Source organism: Stylophora pistillata, chromosome 9 (assembly GCF_964205215.1).
Source record: "Stylophora pistillata chromosome 9, jaStyPist1.2, whole genome shotgun sequence".
NCBI classification, from domain to species: Eukaryota; Metazoa; Cnidaria; class Anthozoa; order Scleractinia; family Pocilloporidae; genus Stylophora; species Stylophora pistillata.
This window is the reverse complement of record NC_142527.1, coordinates 16890201-16910348: the sequence shown is the minus strand read 5'-3', so window position 1 is coordinate 16910348 and position 20148 is coordinate 16890201. Positions and strand designations below refer to the sequence as shown.

Genomic DNA, 20148 nt, shown 5'->3' with positions numbered 1-20148 from the left:
AGGTCACATATGTCCTTACATTTACTGATGACTACACCAGATATGTCACAGCATATTTCATCAAGAGCAAGTCTGAAGTGTTATCAAAGTTTGTGGAATATGTGGAAATGATGGAAAATGAAACTGATTTGTGAGTACGAGCCGTTAGAACCAATAATGGTGGAGAGTATACATCCCAGAACTTTAACAGGTTTTGCCCTGACAAGGGGATTGCACATCAGCTCACCAACCCGTAAACACCAGAGCAAAATGGTGTTTCAGAGAGGCTGAATCGCACTTTAATTGAGTCTGCAAGATCCATGTTCATTCATGCAAAGATGCCATTGAAGTTTTGGACAGAAGCTGCAAACACTGCTGTATATCTACACAACCAGAGTCCTACAAATGCACTAAAGGACAAAACACCATTTGAATGTTAGTTTAGGAAGAAACCAAATGTGTCAAATTTGAAAGTTTTTGGAAGTGTCTGTTTCATCCACACCCCAGATCCCTTACGAAAGAAGCTTGACCCCAAGAGCTGCAAAGCAGTATTTGTCGGATATCCATCGGAGAGTAAAGGCTACAAAGTGTATGAAGTGGATGCTAAACGTTTCACAAGATGCAGAGACGTCATTCTTCATGAGAACAAGTTTCACACATTTGACGAAGTTACCAACAGCACATTTACGATGAATATATGAAGTTCATATAATTTGAACTGCGGTTATAGATAGGATAGGATCGTGCATCATACGCAACAGCACATTCTTCTACAAAAGCAATGTAGAACCCGATGACGTTGGAGATGAGCCACAAGTCTCCACTGTTCCTACCATTCCAATCACTACCCTACCACAGAGTCTCCATAGAATTTACCTTCAGTGGGAGCAACCTATGAAGATACTTTTATGCAACAAGTGAGAAGCCTTGGTCCAACCAGACAGAGAAAAGCACCAGACAGATTTCATCCAGAAGAAAGTTCCATGTCAGAATCTTTAACTGCCGAGAACGAAGAGCCACAGTCTTTGAAAGAAGCCTTGGGGAGCAACAACTTGAAGGAGTGGAAAGAAGCCTTAGAAGCTGAATACAGCTCATTAATCAGTAATGAGACATGGGAATTAGTACCACCACCAAAGGATGCTAGCATAGTTGGATCAAAATGGTTTCTAAAGGTTAAACGAGATGCAGATGGTAATATCAACCAATACAAGGCAAGACTCGGTGCACAGGGATATTCACAGACACAAGGAGCCAACTATGAAGAAGTTTTCTCTCCTGTCGCCAGATACTCAAGTATCAGAACATTAATATAACTAGCTTTGGTGAATGCATATAACTTAGAAGTTCATCAAATGGATGTCAAGACAGCCTTCCTGAAGTTGACCATGAAATTTACATGTCTCAGCCTGAAGGGTCTGTTGATCCAGATCATCCTGACTATGTGTGCAAGCTAAAGAAGAGCCTGTATGGCCTCAGGCAGTCAGCTAGATGTTGGAATCAAACACTCAACTACTGAAGTCGCTAATTTCACACTTTATTTCTTAGCTCACAATTGAGATCAATTTTATGATTCGAATGTATGAGCCTTTGGAATCCGCAACAACGCTAACTGAAAACTTCAACAACCAATATGTCCAACTCAAAAAACAAAACGTTTCAAGTGTTTTCTCCTCACTCGCTATGCCTTACGGGAGGCAAAGGCCTCCCAACACTAAAAACAAGAAATTCCCCCTTTTTTTTGTAAATGTTCAACAAAAAGGTAACAACAACAATTTCTTGGTAACAAATGGCTATCGGAGAAGCCCCGCAGATGAATGCATTTATGTGAAAACGGTCAAGAGAGATGATGGATTTATCAGTTTTGTCATCTTAGCAGTATATGTCGATGACATAATTCTTGCATCCAACAATGTTAAAATGCTCAAAGCAGAGAGAGAATCCTTATGCAGAGAATTTGAAATGGTTGATCTGGGAGAAATTCACTTCATCCTCGGAATGTCAAACAAGAGAGACCGAGCTACTAGGACACTGACCATTAGTCAAGAGCAGTACCTTAAGGATTTGCTCGAGTGATTTGGAATGGAAGAGTGCAACCCTATGTCAACTCAATCAGGAAAGAAGTTCCACAAGAGAACCAATGAAGAAGAGCAGTGTGACAAGAGTATCTATCAACAAGCTATAGGGTGCCTCACCTATGTATCAACTGCTACAAGACCAGACATTGCTGCAGCTGTATTAACTTTATCACAATTTATGTCTAATCCAAGTAAGGAGCATTGGATGGGAGTCAAACGAGTGCTCAGATACATTAAAGGAACACTTAGTTATGGTCTAAAATTTTCAGTGAAAAATGATGAGTGTGGTTTGTATGGATTCTCTGATGTTGATTGGGCAGGGGATGGAGATAATCAACGGTCTACATCCGGGTATGTTTTCAAAGTTGCTAATTCCACAGTCAGTTGGTGCAGCAAGAAACAGGCTACAGTCACTAAATCCACTACAGAAGCAGAATGTGTTGCCCTAAGTCAGGCAAAACAGGAAGCAATCTACTTACGAAAGCTATTGGCTGATGTAGGTTGTAAAGCTGACTCACCCACAGTGTTAAAGGGAGACAATTAAGGTGCCATAGAGCCATCACAGAACCCAAGATTTCATAACAGACCAAAGCACATTGATGTCACATTTCACTTTATTCATGAGAGAATAGCCTCAAATGAAGTTAAAGTTGTTTAATGTCCTTCAAATGATATGTTGGCAGACATCATGACAAAGGGACTTGCTAGATATCGCTTTCAAAAACTCAGAAACTTGTTGAAAGTTTATGCATGTTAAGATGTTTGTCAATTTTTTGCTATTTATCTCAGAGGACACACATGACATGCTTATCAAGTGGGAGTGTTGGAGAAATAATAATGTAATGTGATTCCTTGGACAAGATCATGTGACACTCTCTAGGGAATTACACATGCTCCCCTATTGCATCATCTAACTGTTACTGTAATTTCCAGCCATTTACCCGCACAGCTGATTACCCACACCGGCCAATTATTGCATGCAGCGAAAAAAAAAAGTCAACAGATTACCCACACTGGTAGATAACCCGCACCTTAAAAACAAAGAAAATTTGTACAAATGTGACCCTCCATAGGACTTTAAAGCTAAAGGTGATAGCATGCTCACACAACACGCTGACACAACATGCTTAGTGTGTCCCACAACATGGATTATGCATAGATAAACAAAGAAGAGCACACTTGTTTTGTTTTGCAAGACTTAACACGCTAAATCTTTTGTTTCTCTTAGTGTGCGATCGGTAGCACACTTATATAGCTGTGCGATTGATAGCACGCTTAGTGTGCGATCGATAGCATGCTTAATGTGCAATTGATAGCACGCTTTACTGTGCGGTTGATAGCACGCTTAGTGTGCGATCGATGGCGTGCCCCGTACGAAATTTCTCGGCGAGACACCAGCCATAAAAAATATGCTAATCAGCGAGAATCAAACATGACAAGTCGAGGCGATGATTCAGCTGACACGAGCGAGACAAACAAATGAGCAAGAACAGAGCAAGACATGTGTGCCACCGAGCACGTCTGATCAGGCCATATTCAAGCCATCCCATTCAAAAATTTATGGCCAGACATGAGCGAGATTCAAGTCAGACAACAGTCCCCCTCTTAAAACCATCAAGAATCTAGCAACGAATGTTTTTCTCACTATGGAACGCTCATGAAACCAAACACAGCTTATGTTTATTCCCAGCCCTAAGACACTCCAAACTTTCTGTGATATTTTAGCAAGGTGGAATCCTTGGAAACTAAGGCTGAGAGTTTGGAAAAGCTTAATCTTAATTTGGCGAGCGAAACTACAAGGACAACAGAAAATTTGTAGAAGCGCATAGTCTGTTAATATAAATACTTGTGACTTTCGCTTGTACCAGCATGTTTTTAGGTTTCAAATTACCGTTCAAATTCATTAGAGTAAAATCTGCGCAAACACTGGAACTGAATTTTGACAAAGCTGGTGCCTGGCATGGCGTGCTCATGTTTACTTTGAGCAAACAACACTTTTGGTCATCATGCTAATCACCCGCTAAAAAATATTCCCCAAACTTTACCGCGCGAGATTTGTTTTGCGTTTGTCTGAGAAAATATATCTGCAACACAATACACAAGACTTGAAATGGTCAATGTTTATGACCGACAAAAAGATCGAAAACAGCAAAACACACCGTCGGGTACTGTAAATCCAACTATAGACTACTTCTTCAAAGAAACTGCAAAAAGCAATGAGTTACGTTGACTTTGAAGCTGAATCTCATCGTCTTTTATGCGCGAAAAACGGCGATCAATAAGCTTATGCTTGACAACAAGCAGAATCGACTATTATTCGTCAACAGGCTCATTCAAGAATGGTAAGTAACTATCCATTGATGTTCCTTTTAACCACTTCAGCCAGTCGTTTTTTAAAGTTCTTTTGACATGGTGGACACACTAGCCTAATTGTTGTGTGCGATCTCGCATGCTAAGTGTGATGTGTCCTCTCGCACGGTAGCTTTTGTTTTCGAAGGTTAACACGTTTCTATGTTCAACTGCTCACGCTACATTGTTGGACAGGTCAAGCTTTTTTGTTTTGAGTGTGTTCTATGAAACAAAAGATTTTGCTAACGAAGTTTGCACCTGGACACACCTTAAGCATGCTAAAACTGATTTCCTTTGTTCTAAAGTGGAAGCGTGTTGTGAGCGTGCTATCACCTTTAGCTTTAAAGTCCTATGGAGGGTCACAAATGTGCTCTATAATTCACAACGTTGCGTACTTGACAGAATGCGAATTTGTGGCCACATTTTGTGCGAACGATCGTTCAGCGCCATATTGATTTCTCAAAAAAATCGATATCTCTGGTTCTACTGGGCCTAACAGGTCCCTTAAAATGGGAAAATTCTCTTCAGCTGAAGCTAGTGTTAACTGGAAATTTGTTACAGATGTGCCGGTTATCCTCGGTTTATTTTTGTGACCAAGGTTTTGTTTACACTCGTGCCGGTAGTAATTTGTTCGTCGCGCAACTAATTGTGCGTGAAATAAACTCGATTCGGCATTATGTTTTCGTGCCACTTTGTACATACATACATACTTTATTGCATAGCTCCCCCCTGGGGGCTCTTCCGCCATACATGAATATAAGATATTAAGTCGTAAAAACGTCATAATAAGATAACATGATATTAAAAAAAAAAAAAAAAAAAAAAAAAAAAAAATTAGCTTATATTTCAATACTAAAGTCACATGTTACGAATTAAGAATATTCTTAAAAATTTTCTTTTTAAAACCACTTAGGCTATCTGTGTCTCTGATAAATTTGGGTAAAAAATTATAACTTTTAGCCCCACGGAAGGCAAAAGCCCTTTGCCCAGCCGCGATCCTGCACTTGGGCAACGTAAGCTCGCTCTTCTGTCTGGTATCTCTTTGGTGAATTTCGGAACGTTGTTTAAATCGTTCACAGAGATAGTTAGGAGTCAAGTTGTTGATGCATTTATAAACCATGACTAAGTCATTAAAAAGTAGTTTTTTCTTTACGTTAAGCCATTTAAGAGACTTCAGTGCCTCTGTGATGTGATCGTACTTTTTCAAGCCAGTCACGATCCTGCAAGCATAGTTCTGGACTAACTGAAGTTTTTTGATATTCTTATTACTTGTGTTGCTCCAAACCGTCGAACAATAAAAAAGTTTGTGGCACTATTAATCACTTTGTGGCACTATTAATACAATAAAATTCATCTGAGAGGTGGAAATGCAGGTAGGTGAGAATTTTCTTCAATTCAACCTCCAGTAGATTTCAAAATTGTCACATAACCCACACCTCCCTATTACCCGCAGTGGCGCGTGTTTAAGGCCAAATCAACAGATTACCCGCGGGTAAACGGCCGGAAATTACGGTAACCTCGCAGTTTCGTTGTTCGTTCTTTAGTCACTGTTGTAACCTTTCTTCGGATCGGAATAAAGATGAATAATTTCTTAATAGAAATACCTTAATTCCAGTGATTAACTATTTATCTGAGCTGAGCATTACAGCAGCATTTCTATAACATATTAATACTGAAGTTAATGTGAAGAAAGATCTAACTGTATCTCTGGACTAGAATATGCACTCGCCACTCACCTTAACTGTGCGGACTCTAAGACTTTGTGTGCGTTCTCCAAATACAAAACTGATAGCATCCATTAAATTAGACTTTCCTAATAACAAAAGAATTTAAGTTACTTGTTTGATCAACAACAGGTCACTCATGTTACAATGAACTTTGCAAGAGAGATTACATAGTAAGATATTTAAAATGAGTGAAGTCATTGTTCAACACTGAAAAATGGGTTGAAGTAAAGAATATTTCTCAAAAAGCCTGTCCTTCATCTCCCTCCTGACAGGTTTAGCGTAAATCACAGGCTCAATTGGTTAGAGCGCTGGACTGTTGTGCCGGACCAACACTCAAGGTCTTAAAATAACTGAGGAGAATGTGCTACCTTTCTATATCAAGAAATGGATAGACTTTCCAGTCTTCTCGGATGGGGACGAATAAACTGTAGGTCCCATCTCCTGCATCTATTAATTAGTTAATTTGGTTAGGCATGGGGCATCAAAGAACCCACTCACAAGATTACTGTGATGTGGTCTGGCCTGTTTACTGAGAATGGGGGGGGGGGGGGGCGTTGTGGTCTGGCCTTATTCTGATAATGAGGGATCCACTGTAATTGGCTAGGCTGTTGTGGTCTCCCTGCCTAAGAAATTAGGCAAAGCTAAATAAACAAATACAACATGCAACTAATTGTTGGTCATGTTCTAGCAAGACAAGTAAGTTAATGAATCTAGTAAGTAAGTAAGTGAACTTTATTTAGCCAGGGTGGCCCATTCAGCAACGAGGATGATATCCAGAGGGGCCCTGGAGTAAAAAAATTACAATAGTTAAGAATACAAGACATCTTGATAGCTGAAAATACAGGATAAAATTTAAAAATACAAAAAGTATTTATAAGTAAAGGTACATGTATAAGCAAAACATGCAATAGTTTACAAGAATATAGTGTCGATAAAATTTTAAAATTTGTAGGTATTAATTAAAACTTTGAAGGAAGAAAGTGACTCAGCGTTTTGAATACAACGAGGTAAAAGGTTAAAAAGAGCTGAGCCCGAATACCTTAAAGTTCGTTTTGCAAGGCTTAGTTTCGGTTTGGGCAGATGCAAATCTGTTCTCCTGCGAGTATTATAGCTATGTACATTACAATTTCTAGTGAAATAGTCACTCAAATATTCAGGTACTAGATTATTTAGGCATTTAAATACTAAGGTACATTTATGTCTTTTCCATTTTGTTTCTAGCTCAGCCCACCCTAAAACATTAAAAGTATCTTTAGAAGAGTCACGCCTTAAAATGATGCGGGCAGCGCGATTTTGTAACCGTTGTAGGGTTTTGCTGGAGGTGGCTGACAATTCACCCCACACGGTGTCCGTATAAGACAAGACTGGCTCTATAAGTGTATTGTAGACACAATTCGCTGCTTTAAGAGTAAGGCAAGATCTTATTCGGGCTAAGATTCCCAGTCGCTTGTTGACTTTGTTACAAATTGTGTCAATATGCTCTTTCCAGTGAAGCTGCTCGTCGAGCATAACCCCGAGATAATTAAACTTCGTCACTCTCTCTATGTCCTTTCCTTGGATGTGCAGTACAAATTCTGATGAGTTTTGCAGTAATTGCCTTGTTCCAAAAAGTAGTCCTTTCGTCTTGCTATGATTTAATATTAGTCTGTTACTCGTCAGCCAGTGCTCAACTCGTTTGAGATCTACTTGTAGATTTTCCCTGATGGCGTTGACATGGGACCCAGAGTAGTAGATGACTGTATCGTCGGCGTACATGCTAATTTCGGAGTGTATCAGACACTTAGGCAGATCATTTATGTAAATAACAAATAGTAATGGTCCCAATAAGGAACCTTGCAGAACGCCAAAGTCTACAGGAAGGCTAGATGATAATTCTTTTCCATATTGAACCCTCTGCGAACGAGTAGTTAAATAATTTCTAAACCAAGTTAAACTGTGTCCTCTAACACCAAAGTGCTGTAGCTTATGAAGAAGGCAATGGTGATCAACGAGATCAAAGGCCTTTTTTAGATCGATAAAGACAGCTCCGGTTAACTGTTTCTTGTCCATGTGTTCCAAAATATGATCAACTAGGTAAACAACAGCGGTTTCAGTAGAATATTTCTTACGGAAACCGGACTGGAAAGCTGAAAGAACTTTGTTTTCATCAAGAAAGGACAATAGTTGAACTTGAATGGCACGTTCCATCACCTTGGAAACCAGGGGGAGGACTGAAATTGGACGATAGTTGTTCTCGTCATCCTTCTTCCCAGTCTTGTAGATTGGAGTGACTCTAGCTTCCTTCCACTGTGATGGAATTTCACCCGTCGAAATAGTGAGGTTTATAAGATAAGTGACTGGCTTGGCTATAACGGAGGCTGCATCTTTAAGGAGTTTTGCAGGGATTTTGTCGCGTCCAGTAGCCTTTGATAATTTTAGTTTTGTCAGCTCATTGCGCACAAAACTGGTATCAACAGAAAATAGAGTAAAGTCCTTCTCAACTCTAGGGACCAAAATTTTAGGAAAAGCAGAGTCTTTAAAGACATTGCATAAATTCCTTGCAATTGATATAAAAAACTCGTTGAACTTTGTCGCTGAAAAATTCGATGGGCTACTCTTGCTTGTACGTTTCTTTTCATTCGGCAAGATACTGTTTAAAGTCTTCCACATTTCCTTAGAGTTTTGGTCATCTGAGAGCTTGTTAGAATAGTAATTGCATTTCTCTTTAAGCATTTTGGTGGTGACAGCATTGCGTAATCTTTTGTAATTACTCCAGTGTAGCTCATTATTTGTTGATATTGCTTTCTTGTGTTCATAATCACGCTTATGCATGAGATCGTTAATCTCAGGCGTTAACCAGGGCACCGATCTTCCGCGAACACGCCGTGTTTCAATTGGTGCGTGTTTGTCAGCAGCTGTCAGGAATAGATCTTTGAAAGATACCCACGCCTCATTGGGAGTTTGTTCAAGTTCCAAAATATCCCAAGGGATATTTTTTAAATCATCACAAAACAGAGCGGGGTTGTAGTGTTTATAATTCCTGATTTCTATCATTCTTGGTGGTGGAAGACGGCCTCTGTGAAGTTTCCTAATTCCAAAATAGCCGAATGATCGGAAAAACCGATCGGTAAAACTCCAGATACATAGAGTTCGGACATAGAAGTAAAAATTAAATCAATTAAAGTTCTTGAGTTTTGGGTGATCCTTGTGGGCTCGTTGATTAATTGCTTTAAATTTAGAAGATTCATGGTACGCTGGAAATGTTTTGTTGTCGCATTTGGTGAGATGTAGTCAAAGTTAAAATCACCGAGAAGGACTGTTTCAATACTTTCATTTGTTCGCTGATTTAACATTTCTTCCAAACTCTCCGTAAAAGTTGATGGATCGAGATTAGGTGGTCGGTAGATGGCTCCAAAAAGGATCTTTCTACTATTCGGTTGTGATAACTCGAACCAAAGAGCTTCGATATCGTCGGCGCTGATGTCCATGCGCTCAGGATTTAGATTTTCGGCTATGTAGACAGCAATGCCACCCCCATGTCGATCTCTGTCTCGTCTCAGTATCTGATAGCCCGGTAAATAAAGTTCAGAGTCCAGGAATGAATCGTCGAGCCAAGTTTCGTTCAAGGACAGGACGTGAGGCTTGTGCTTGTCACAAAACAACCGCACCTCATTCAACTTATTTCTCAGACTACAGATGTTTATATGAAATATCCGAAGACCTTTCTCCTTCAGAGGCTGTGATGGACCAGGTCCTGGGTTGGGAGAAACATCGTTGGCCAAGAGAACTAGACTTCCAGCTAGGGTGATATTCAATAGCTTCGTGGCGAGAACCAGCTTTGTGGCCGGCGCCATTTTAGAAGGTTTGGCGCTTGACTTCGGTTGAGAAGGAGCAGAGTCGATTTGAGGCCGGCTTTGATCCTGAGCCATTGACAAAAGTGGTAAATTCCCATTCATAGGCAGTTTGGGAACATTTACGAAGAGATGAGCAGCGATTTGACTGACCAGGAGACATATTATCACGGAACCAGAAAAACGTGACCGGCCCACCATTATGCATAACTAAAATTCATATAACTAAAATACACCAACACTCATATTCCTAGTTACGACTTAACAGTCCACTAAGGCCACATACTTAACTGCAAGGACATGATTGAGCTTCTTGTTCTGGGTCTAACTATTCATTCAGTTAAAAAAAAAAACCCATATATACCTCTTATACAAAAGTAATGAAAAAAAATTGCATTTCATTTATTTTTCTTTCAAAGTTTCATGGAACTTTTATGTGAAAGTTCATGCAAAAATTCTCAGCTGTACATCGCTTCATTTCGCTACAAAAAAGAGTGATATTTCTTCAAATTTTTTGTTACCAAATGAAAGTTTGTAATGAACAGCTTGGGAAAAACAAAAAATTATCTGCAGGACATGCTCAATCTACCAGTCATACAATGAGCACGAAACAAGAGATTATAATCTCAGTATCCAGTCAAGCGGCCGGCAGTTCAACTCTCCAATGCCAACTCACCGACATATAAAATTGAGTGGAGACTTTTGCGAGTTGGTCCTCAATCCAGTACAACTTATTAGAAGTTAAACACATATAGAAAAGTAAATGATCTTTTTTAGTAAAATAACATTTTTTCTTCCAACAAAGTTTATAAGGATCTCAAGGTGAATAAAGCAAGATAAACATCGCCAATTACTATAACAGCTTCAGATGCAAACGAGTTATTGTGTGACAACAACACCGTAAAGACTCATCATCTCAATCAGTCAGATTTTTTTAAGAAAACTTGGCTTTCTAGACAAGATCTTTAATAAAAAGCAATTCTTTTTATTTGCTACAAAGTCTATAATGATCTCAAGACGAATAAAGCAAAGTGAACATCGCCAATGACCAAAAAAGCTGTAGAAGTGAATGAGTCATTGTGTGACAACCACAGCAACCATGCAGAACCAGGTTTTTTTAACTTTAAAGAATGATTTAATCATGATCAAGAACGTTTGATTTACCATAAAATTTCATATATGTGACCCTGCATGGGAAAACGGACACTAACGCTATTCCATTAAATGGTCTAGAAAAACAGTTTTTATAAACGGATAGTACATGGTTAACTGAAGCGTTTAAAGGGTTTCCATAACCACTTAAATGGATGGCAAAAAATTTAAACGGTTGACCAAAGTCCAAAAACGGATAGCTTAGGCCTTCAAACGGTTGACCACAAATAAAAACGGATAGCTTGAAACATTAAACGGTTGACCAAAGTCCAAAAACAGATGGCTCACATTGATAAACTGTTGACCAAAAATAAAATTGGTTAGCCCAAAATGTTAAACGGTTGACCAAAGGCCAAAAACAGATAACTTAAACCAAGAAATAGTTGACTTGCGCATTTTATTTCTGGGTTAACTACTGCTGTTTTCGTGTGACATTCATGGAATAAGTGCAATTTTACTGAGAATAGTTTCACTGCCAAATATCCTGAATGGCTACTACGAGAAACTCATAATCTTCTCCTTTGTTTATTCTTATTATTATTGAAAATGAACTTCATGTCTTTTTGTTCGAAGTTTCGTGAAACAAATTTGCATATGCAATACCACCACCTTGTCAGAAGCCACGACGCTTTAAGGTCAAATAACACAACAAAGTTCCATTGCAAATAAAAGGTCGAGTCGAATCAGTGTCATGCACCAAGCAGGGCCGTTGAAATGATTGTCAATAACACCAAGGAAGATGAATCAAGATGACATAAACAGAAAGAGAGTGGATGATTTAGCAGTCCAATTTGGCAGTCCATTGACAAGGGGTCTGCGAAATAAACCAACCCAGCTCACTCCGGCCGAAACACACCCCAACAAATGTTAGACAACATAAGGTCAGTTCAACTTTATTTACACTACAAGGAATGAGCAAGCTTATTTACATGTTTGCTAAGGTGACACTTCAAGTTAATTTTACTTTTAATAGACTTCCACACTTTTTCTTCCTCCATGGCAGATTCAATTGGAAAACAGCTAAACACTAGCACCTTCAAAGCTTAAAGTTTTGTAACACCTAGCTGCTGTTTATTGTTGGAGCCGTCAGTGTTGCTATTGCTCAGCTCTTCCAAGCTAAAGGTATGAAGAAAGGCAAAAGTTTCAGAGTGCATCTGTTACCGCGGCAGAACTATGGTTTCTGGCTTTGAACGGATTGGGCATTTGCGCTGACATTATATGACATGCGAAGTGGGAAGCTTTGGGGCCCGGATGTGAGCACATGGTCTTGAGTTAAAGTTTTGGCAACAGAAAACATTTAGTTTTAAGTTACTGTTAAATTTGTAATGAGTTGGTAATTTGGAAAATGTGGTAGAATAAAAATATAACTGCATCAGTGCCTCTCTTTTTCCTTTTCCAAGATGTCTCGCACCCCTTTTGATTTGCTGGGTGTCACCAACAATTGTATGACGTCTTCACCGACTTTGTAGTCCTTGAGGGTTGATGACTGGAGTGCCAGTCAAACAAAATCGATGCCAGGGTCATGGTCAAATGAATGGCTTCACTGCAATTGGCTCACGACACTCTAGGCTTTACAAACAGATATTTTAAGTTAACTTGTTTGTCAAAGGATGCAATGGTTACTTGCTTTCTATGATCACACAAAAAACAAAAACAAAATAAGATACAGTTGTTCTGTATTTCAAGAACCGGCGAGTATTGAGCAAATGTAAGATTGATACTTTGAACTGCTCATAGCAGAATGATAAACAAACAGTCTAAAGCTTTCCCTGGAACATAATGCAGATAGCTTTTTTTTAAACGGATAAGCAAATCATTCAAACATTTTTTTTTACAGCATTAAATGGATCCAAATTTTTTTAAATGGATCCAAATTTTTTTTAAAAAGATGAACAAACTGCTTTAACGTTTTGGCAAAAGTGTTAAACTGATGCAAATTTTTTAAACAGATAAGCAAACTGCTTAAACGTTGTAGTTAAAGCGTTAAACGGATGCAAATTTTTTAAACTTGTTTGCACCTGAAGCTGTTACAGTAATTGGCGACATTTATCTTGCTTTAAATCACCTTGAGATCCTTATAAACTTTGTTGGAAGAAAAAACTTACTTTTTACTAAAGATCGTTTACTTTTCTACATGTTTGACTTCTAATATGTTGTACTGGGTTGAAGACCAACTCGCCAATGTCTCTACTCAATGTTATACATTGGCAAGCTGGCATTGGCGAGCTGAACCATCGGCAACTTGACAATAATTCATAATCTCTTAGCATGAAACGTTTCAAACATTTGTGTGAACTGTGTTCTTTGTGTTCTGATTAGAGCCACGATGCATTAGTAGAAAAAAAATTTAGATTACAGAAAGAAGGAAGAGTCCAGCAAATAGCTATGAAGCCCAAGGGACAAAAGTGTTTCACAAATTCAAGAAAGCATCAAATAGAAGGGAAATTGAATGGACAGCTAAACACATTAAACTAAGTTGGATAAAGTCATGCACAAACTGTTTCTCAGTTAGAGATCCAATGGAACTTTTCTCAGTAGTTATAAAACTTTGGATGTTTGCAAGCTCAAGGAAATAGCTCTCTGCTCTTTTCAAAATTTTTCTTAACAAGTTATTCTGTAATCAACAATGGGTGTAAAATGCATGTTAGCCCACCTCCGCTTTCATGTGGTTGGTATAATCACAGTTTTCATTGTGTTGAAATTTAAAGTTAAGAGTTTTGCATTGTTTTGCTGTGGTGAGAAGGATTTCACTCCTTGGTTTGACTTAAGGCTTTTTGGAATACGACTTCTTCAGTTTTCTGTCAGATTTAATTTTAATTAATTTTGTTTTTTTATAAACACGTATACCTGATAGCTAGTTTATTTCTCAAATGTTGTCATATTTTTTATTGGTATATACTAAAACAGTGGATAGCGTTGAAGGCGTGCTCTGATTGGCTAGTCAAACTCTGAATATCCTTTGCTATTTACCTTTGAGCAATTCAGGAAAAAATGGCATCCCGGTTTGCATCCGTGACAAGCGAAGAAATCACTCAAATTAATGACGGTGGTGTATATTATCTCACTGTTTTAGTATATACTAAAACAACTATTCACCTCAGTGTCGGTGGTTAGCGGTGGATATTTACCTCACCGCTTCGCAGCTCGGTAAATATCCACCACTAACCACCTCCACTTCGGTGAATAGTTGTTCAATATATCAATTGGTAACAGGACTCTATGTGGTCCAATTCTGTTCATAATTATTCTCATAAACAACAGACTCCTGCTTTGAGGTCATCTGATTCTGTTACTCGCTTGTATGATCACAGACCAAATTGGACTCTACCCGGTCCTAGTACCATTACTAATTTTTATTTCGACACTTAACTCTTAGCAGAGTTAACCGTTGATTTACCGGTTGACAGTTATTTATGTGCTTTCATTCTTAGAGAACGTGCTACTTACACAACTTAAGCTTATGAACATAGCTATATTTACCACATCCATTAGGTCCAATAACAGCTGTGAAACGCTTGAAAGGTCCAATAGTGTGTTTTCCTTTATAGGACTTAAAATTTTCCAACTCCAGCCGTTGCAAATAACCCATCTTAATGACCTACAGGAACATGGTGCAATACACGAAAGCTTAGCTAAACACAAAACGATGAGTACAATTTTAACGAATGCACTCTTTGCATTTGAAATACAAATACAACTGACTCCTCAAACGTACATTGACGACTGAAGTAATGCTCCCAAATCCTGCCAACTCCACTTAACTCGCAGTTCTGGACAAATTTGGCGGGAATAAACAAGATGAATGTCGACGGCGATTGACTGGGAGATATCCATTCGCGCATGATCAAGTAATGAACTGCTGGCCCAGCTGACTCGAGGCTGTTGTCGTTACCCACTTTGTACGACAGACGATCCCCTCCCCTACTTAGCACAATTTAAGTGCAGTTTGGAACACCTTAAGAAGCGTCGACCTGTAATATAAATTCTCCTTAAAACAACCTTTACTCATAAATACGTAGTATCAAAATTTCTTTGAATCCTTTAGCCCGTTTTCATCTTTGCTGAACGGATTATAACTGACGATACGAACTGTGGGGGTAGGGGGCGGGGGGCGGCTGCGTTTCAGGTTTACGAAGCAGAGAATTACTTCACATGGAAAGGTTCATAGCTGAAGATTTAGCTACTCGAAACGTAGGTTATTATCATCTATCTCGCATTTAGACCATTTCTTCTGAACCGACGCTTCTCCCATTTCTGCATATGTGTATTTGAGGATTTCAGCGTTAAGGGCATGCAAAGTAGTTGTTCGAACGTGGATAGTTCTTTTCTTTTATTATGCAGAACTTACTTACTAAATGACTTGGTATCTTTCACTCTCAGGAGGGATATGAGAGTTTATTAAAATATCTTTAAATGTCAGTACAGTTTTACTGGTCGATCAGACAGTTTCAGCTGATCGAGGAGGATTAAGAAAATTACGAACTTGGGGCATTTGTAAAAAGTGCTAGCCAACTAGAAATGCTTCGTATCAGAGGCAGTCACCCTTGTGTCAGATCCCAGAGGAGGGAACTCAGGGTGAGGAAGTTGTTGGGGGGAGGAGGTTAGGAGTGGTTTAAAAAAAAAATTCCCACCTAATGGTTATTGTAGCATGTAAATACTAAACTCTATGTCCTTGGAGTTCTGGGTAATATTGTGAAGAACAGCTCCCTAGAAAAAAAAACCCGTCCACAGACTTACTATTTTTTAAAGGTCGACACATAATCAACGGGCCACGGACAGGCTACTGATATATTCCAATTGGCAATATACTCAGGAAGTAATGTCCAGAAAAACACTGACTGTACTTTATCCTGAAATGATGAACTTACTCGCATAAGTTAAATCACTTTTGAAATGAGTTGATACCACAATTTGAAGACAACATTTCTGCTGTCACATCTCAAACAGCAGAGCATTTCAAATCAATTTCTGTTTAAGGACCTTCACCTGTTGTTGAATTGCTGGCTTTTGTCAAGAGGTTATTCTTGTCCAGGGCTCGACACTAACTTTTCAACCTACTAGCCAAGTGGCTGGTGACGTCTTAGATGCTACGACAATGTCAGTTCGTTTACCAGCCAAACTAGGTAGTGGAAACTGAAATCCACAAGCCAAAACTGAATTTCTACTAGTCTGTGGCTAGTGGGCTACCGTTAGTGTTGAGCCCTGCTTGTCAGTAGTGGTTAAGAGAGATGGCCAGAGGTGGCCATTAAAGGGGTACTGTTTTATTTACTTTTCAGTGTCAAACCTGCAGATCAGGACACACCCACATTTAAGACCAAAACTTAAAGGGTTTTGATTACAGCTGAGTTATTTTGCATCAGCACAGTGAGAATATTTCTAGCAATCATGGTTGCATGAGTTAGAGAATTGTCCAACAATGTGCCTGATGTCCATGTAGGACTTGATTTCTGATCAGTTTCTCATTTCCTTTCAGTATAAAGAATTTTTACAGCTGTACAACAAGCTTACTCAGAACTGTTTTATTGCTTGTGTGACAAATTTGAATTATCGCAAAGTTACTGCAGAAGAGGTGAGAATGAATCTAGAATCCCTTTCCAGGGGCTGTTATTCCTCTGTGCTGATCTGGTGGGGCGCAATGGATGGTAATTTAATATCAAGATGAAGTGTAAAATAAAATACTTCTTAAAGTGCCTACAACATCAATTTTTTTTTTCTCGGTTTTTCTTAGCTTGATGCATATAAAAAATTATTTTAACCCTTAATCCGGGCAGAAATGTCTTCAAACCCCTTTTTTTTAGTTCAAAACATGCGCTATCTGTGAATGCAATTGTCCCCTCTTCCGTGTAGCCAAAACGTCATGTGATTTTCTTTCGTGACGTCAAGTTGTGTACAGCCATCGAAACCAACATGGATGACAGTGCGGCAAAAAGAGTGATTCTATAAATCTATAGAATCAACAGTGACACTCGCTCAAATGAATGAATGACTCGGCTCTCACCTCCACACGTTCCACAACTTAGTGTTTTGTGTACACAAAATTATGTCACGAAGGCCGTAGCAAGGGTTGAACTAGGTCCCAGACCCCGTGACAATTTTCACTACAAAGTAGTACTTTTTAGAACGCAAAAATTCAGGCTTGAAAACATTTCGCCGAATTAAAGGTTAGAATCGTTTTTTATATGTATCAAGTTAAGAAAAACCAAGAAAAAAAAATTCATGTCATAGGCACTTTAAATGAAGTATAATATTTATTACTTTCATATCGACTTTTTGTTTTCTCTATGTCCAAAAATCTTTGGTAGACCCACCCAACACCTGTTTCATACCAGAACACCGATTTCGCGTATTTAGCTTTTACATGCTTTTCTTAGAATGGCACTAAGTTTTCCAATGAAAACATCATTTTTCAAAAATTGCCTACCTTGCTTAAACTTTTGAAAACTGTTGAAAACAAAGACAACTTAGGCATCATGTTTTCTGAATTAAACTAAGGTGAAAGACCAAAGTTCACTAAGACCTCATTGATCACTTGCAATATACTCTGCTCAAGATTCTTTCTTTTCTTTTTTTTTTTTTTTTGTCTTTTTCATCAGGAATCATGCATTGACACTTGTAGCACAAAATGGATGAATCTCAATCAGCGTCAAATGGCAGTATTCATGGAGGTTGGGCCCTTGGCAGATAAGAAGATGGGTCAGTCTGTTGGCCATGGAATGTGACATTTCATTTTGGATGTAAACAAATTTCAGCTTAAATCAGATTAAAAGGCAGCCTTTGTATTTCTCAGACTGCTTTGCTATCTTTTTGCTGGGGGTAGCCTGCACTGAAGCCATAATTTTGAAAAACAAGCTTAGTTACAAAGATCTTTTGATGCTGGAGGCTGTGACTGAATTGTCAATATTATATCGTATGCATAAATCAGATTAAAAGGCAGCCTTTGTATTTCTCAGACTGCTTTGCTATCTTTTTGCTGGGGGTAGCCTGCACTGAAGCCATAATTTTGAAAAACAAGCTTAGTTACAAAGATCTTTTGATGCTGGAGGCTGTGACTGAATTGTCAATATTATATCGTATGCATAAAGAGAGAAAGGTTCATACTGATATCTTTAAGAATGATTGTACAAAAGAAATGAATGCAGAAAGAGAAGAGATAAGCTGGAGAGGCAAAAACAAACAAACAAACAAAAAAAGAAAATTGATTTTTAGTTTAAATTTAATCTGTCAAGATTTTTAAAATTCCAGTCCATCTAACTCTAACCCAAGGCAAAAAGTAAAGAAACAAAATCAACAGGTACCATTTTTTTGTTTTGTGTAAACTTTAAAACAAAAACCCAAAGAACAAAATGAAGTTCCATTTGCCACTGTTTTTCAGCTTATGTACAAATAAACAAAAAAGAACTTCCGTGTTGTGTGCCAAGAAATACATAAAAAAAAATACAAAACAAAAAATAATGAAAATTGTTAATGTTTTTTGTTTTATGTTCAAACTTCCAGCAAGAGACAAAAACTAGCTTCCATTTCATTGTTTCTGATTCAACTAATAAGTGCCTTTGAAGGAATATTACACTTTTTGAAATGACAAAAGAGGAGTGGGGGAGGTTGTCAGTGGGAGGGGTTCGAGCAAATTTGCAGTTTATGCAGGAACTTTAGAACAGTGATGCAGCTGCTACTAGTGGGCTTGGAACATGAGCTTGTCAAGCACTCTGCAACACATTGAGCATGATAGTTGTAAATGGTAGTAAACTAAATTTTAGGTTAGTCCATTGCTCCTAGCCTTTTGATTCAAACATTTCAGAGACAAGTGAGTAAGTCTGGTGGCCCTTAAGGGTTGTATACCAAACAGTTTACCCAAATACAAATGAGTTTTAAATTAGCAAAACACTAATTTATGAAATAAGATGTTGGCAGCTGTTGTTAGACTAAAAATAGTTTAATCCATGATGTGTTTTCCCTTGGTGCAAACAAAGCATGTCTCTAATGAGTGGGAGGCTATAATAAGTAATTGGAGATACACAATAAAAATAACACATCACTTTATACTTGCTATAAAATCCTTTATTCTACATCCCATAGTAAAATATTTACATATATTTAACAAAATGCCTGATGTACATTAAAAGTTTTCTATTCCTCTCCACCATAAAAACAAATTTCACATGTTAACTAGTCATAAACCTTGCATTACATCATAACAAAAACAAATGGAGAGCAAAACTCTTCACATGCCCAAATATTACACAATACACAAACACGAAAGTAAAGAATTCTCTTGACATAATTATCATGTTACACTTAAGATGGAAATGACTTATTTAACACAGCTATTGGTGTGCTTTTAAAAAACACACTTTCATACTACATGTAGCTTAAACCACACCACTGGTTAGATACTGTAATCACCTCTAGAGTATTAGTTCCCAATCAAAGCAGGAAATGAGGGATCTTGTCTATCACCTATTGCCAGTGTCTTCATTTTGATTGAGTGACTTTTTGAAAAAGACTTGAAGTGGTCATTAAGTAGTTTACAACACTGCCAGAGTTCTGCATCAGGAATCTAACATGTTAGAAAGAAACAAGATAAAAGAGAAATAATCAAAAAAATAATAATTAAACATGAAAAAGCTAACTTTTTTCAAGCTGACAAATGCTATTTAAAATGTATGCTCAAATATTGAGATGGGAAGGTACACATTCTGTGTTCATAGCAATATCTTTTCAATTTTCAAGATCTGTGCTCTTCATCCATCAAATGGTAGATTTGAGTGCTTCTAGTCAACATGTTTATTTTTCAAGTAATTAATTCTGTGAACTTTTTAATAATCTTTACCTTTGCCTGTTCTTGTAGAAAATGCGTTGCCAGGAGCCAGTTGCTACTGACATACATCAATTCACAACTCAACAAGGCCAGCGCTAATGTTGATGGCTAAAAAATGAAAAGATTTTGAATCACAATTACACGGATTGAGCTACAACAGTATGGGTGCATCAGAATTTCCTATATTAACCTTTATTTGTCAGTGTGGTATTTTCCTACAA

General features: G+C 38.1%; 3 protein-coding genes across 5 annotated transcripts in view; 1 reads left to right on the top strand and 2 right to left on the bottom strand.

Annotated features, from left to right (window-relative positions):
- The window catches only part of LOC111326078 (structural maintenance of chromosomes protein 1A), a 79844-nt gene extending 64893 nt beyond the window's left edge, over positions 1-14951 (bottom strand). For all 3 annotated transcript variants that reach the window (XR_015991420.1, XM_088732285.1, XM_088732286.1), the window contains exons 1-3: positions 14828-14951; positions 14593-14710; positions 6140-6216 (exon numbers count right to left, since the gene is read on the bottom strand). Coding sequence is in view for 2 of the 3 variants with exons in the window: in XM_088732285.1 (XP_088588411.1) it covers positions 6140-6216; positions 14593-14701 (186 nt within the window). In the remaining variant the exon portion in view is untranslated. The remainder of the gene's footprint in view (positions 1-6139; positions 6217-14592; positions 14711-14827) is intronic.
- Positions 14952-15165: 214 nt separating this feature from the next.
- Positions 15166-17900, top strand: LOC111326074 (mitochondrial import inner membrane translocase subunit Tim10 B). Its single transcript, XM_022930007.2, has 3 exons — positions 15166-15303; positions 16586-16681; positions 17706-17900. Exons 1-3 carry the CDS (start codon positions 15265-15267, stop codon positions 17829-17831), a joined length of 261 nt encoding a protein of 86 aa, XP_022785742.1. The 5' UTR covers positions 15166-15264; the 3' UTR covers positions 17832-17900.
- A 1245-nt stretch (positions 17901-19145) lies between these two features.
- Positions 19146-20148, bottom strand: part of LOC111326073 (cyclin-I) — an 11296-nt gene continuing 10293 nt past the window's right edge. The window contains exons 8-9 of the mRNA XM_022930006.2: positions 19940-20035; positions 19146-19666 (exon numbers count right to left, since the gene is read on the bottom strand). Of these exons, the coding sequence (XP_022785741.1) occupies positions 19523-19666; positions 19940-20035 (240 nt within the window). The 3' untranslated portion in view covers positions 19146-19522. The remainder of the gene's footprint in view (positions 19667-19939; positions 20036-20148) is intronic.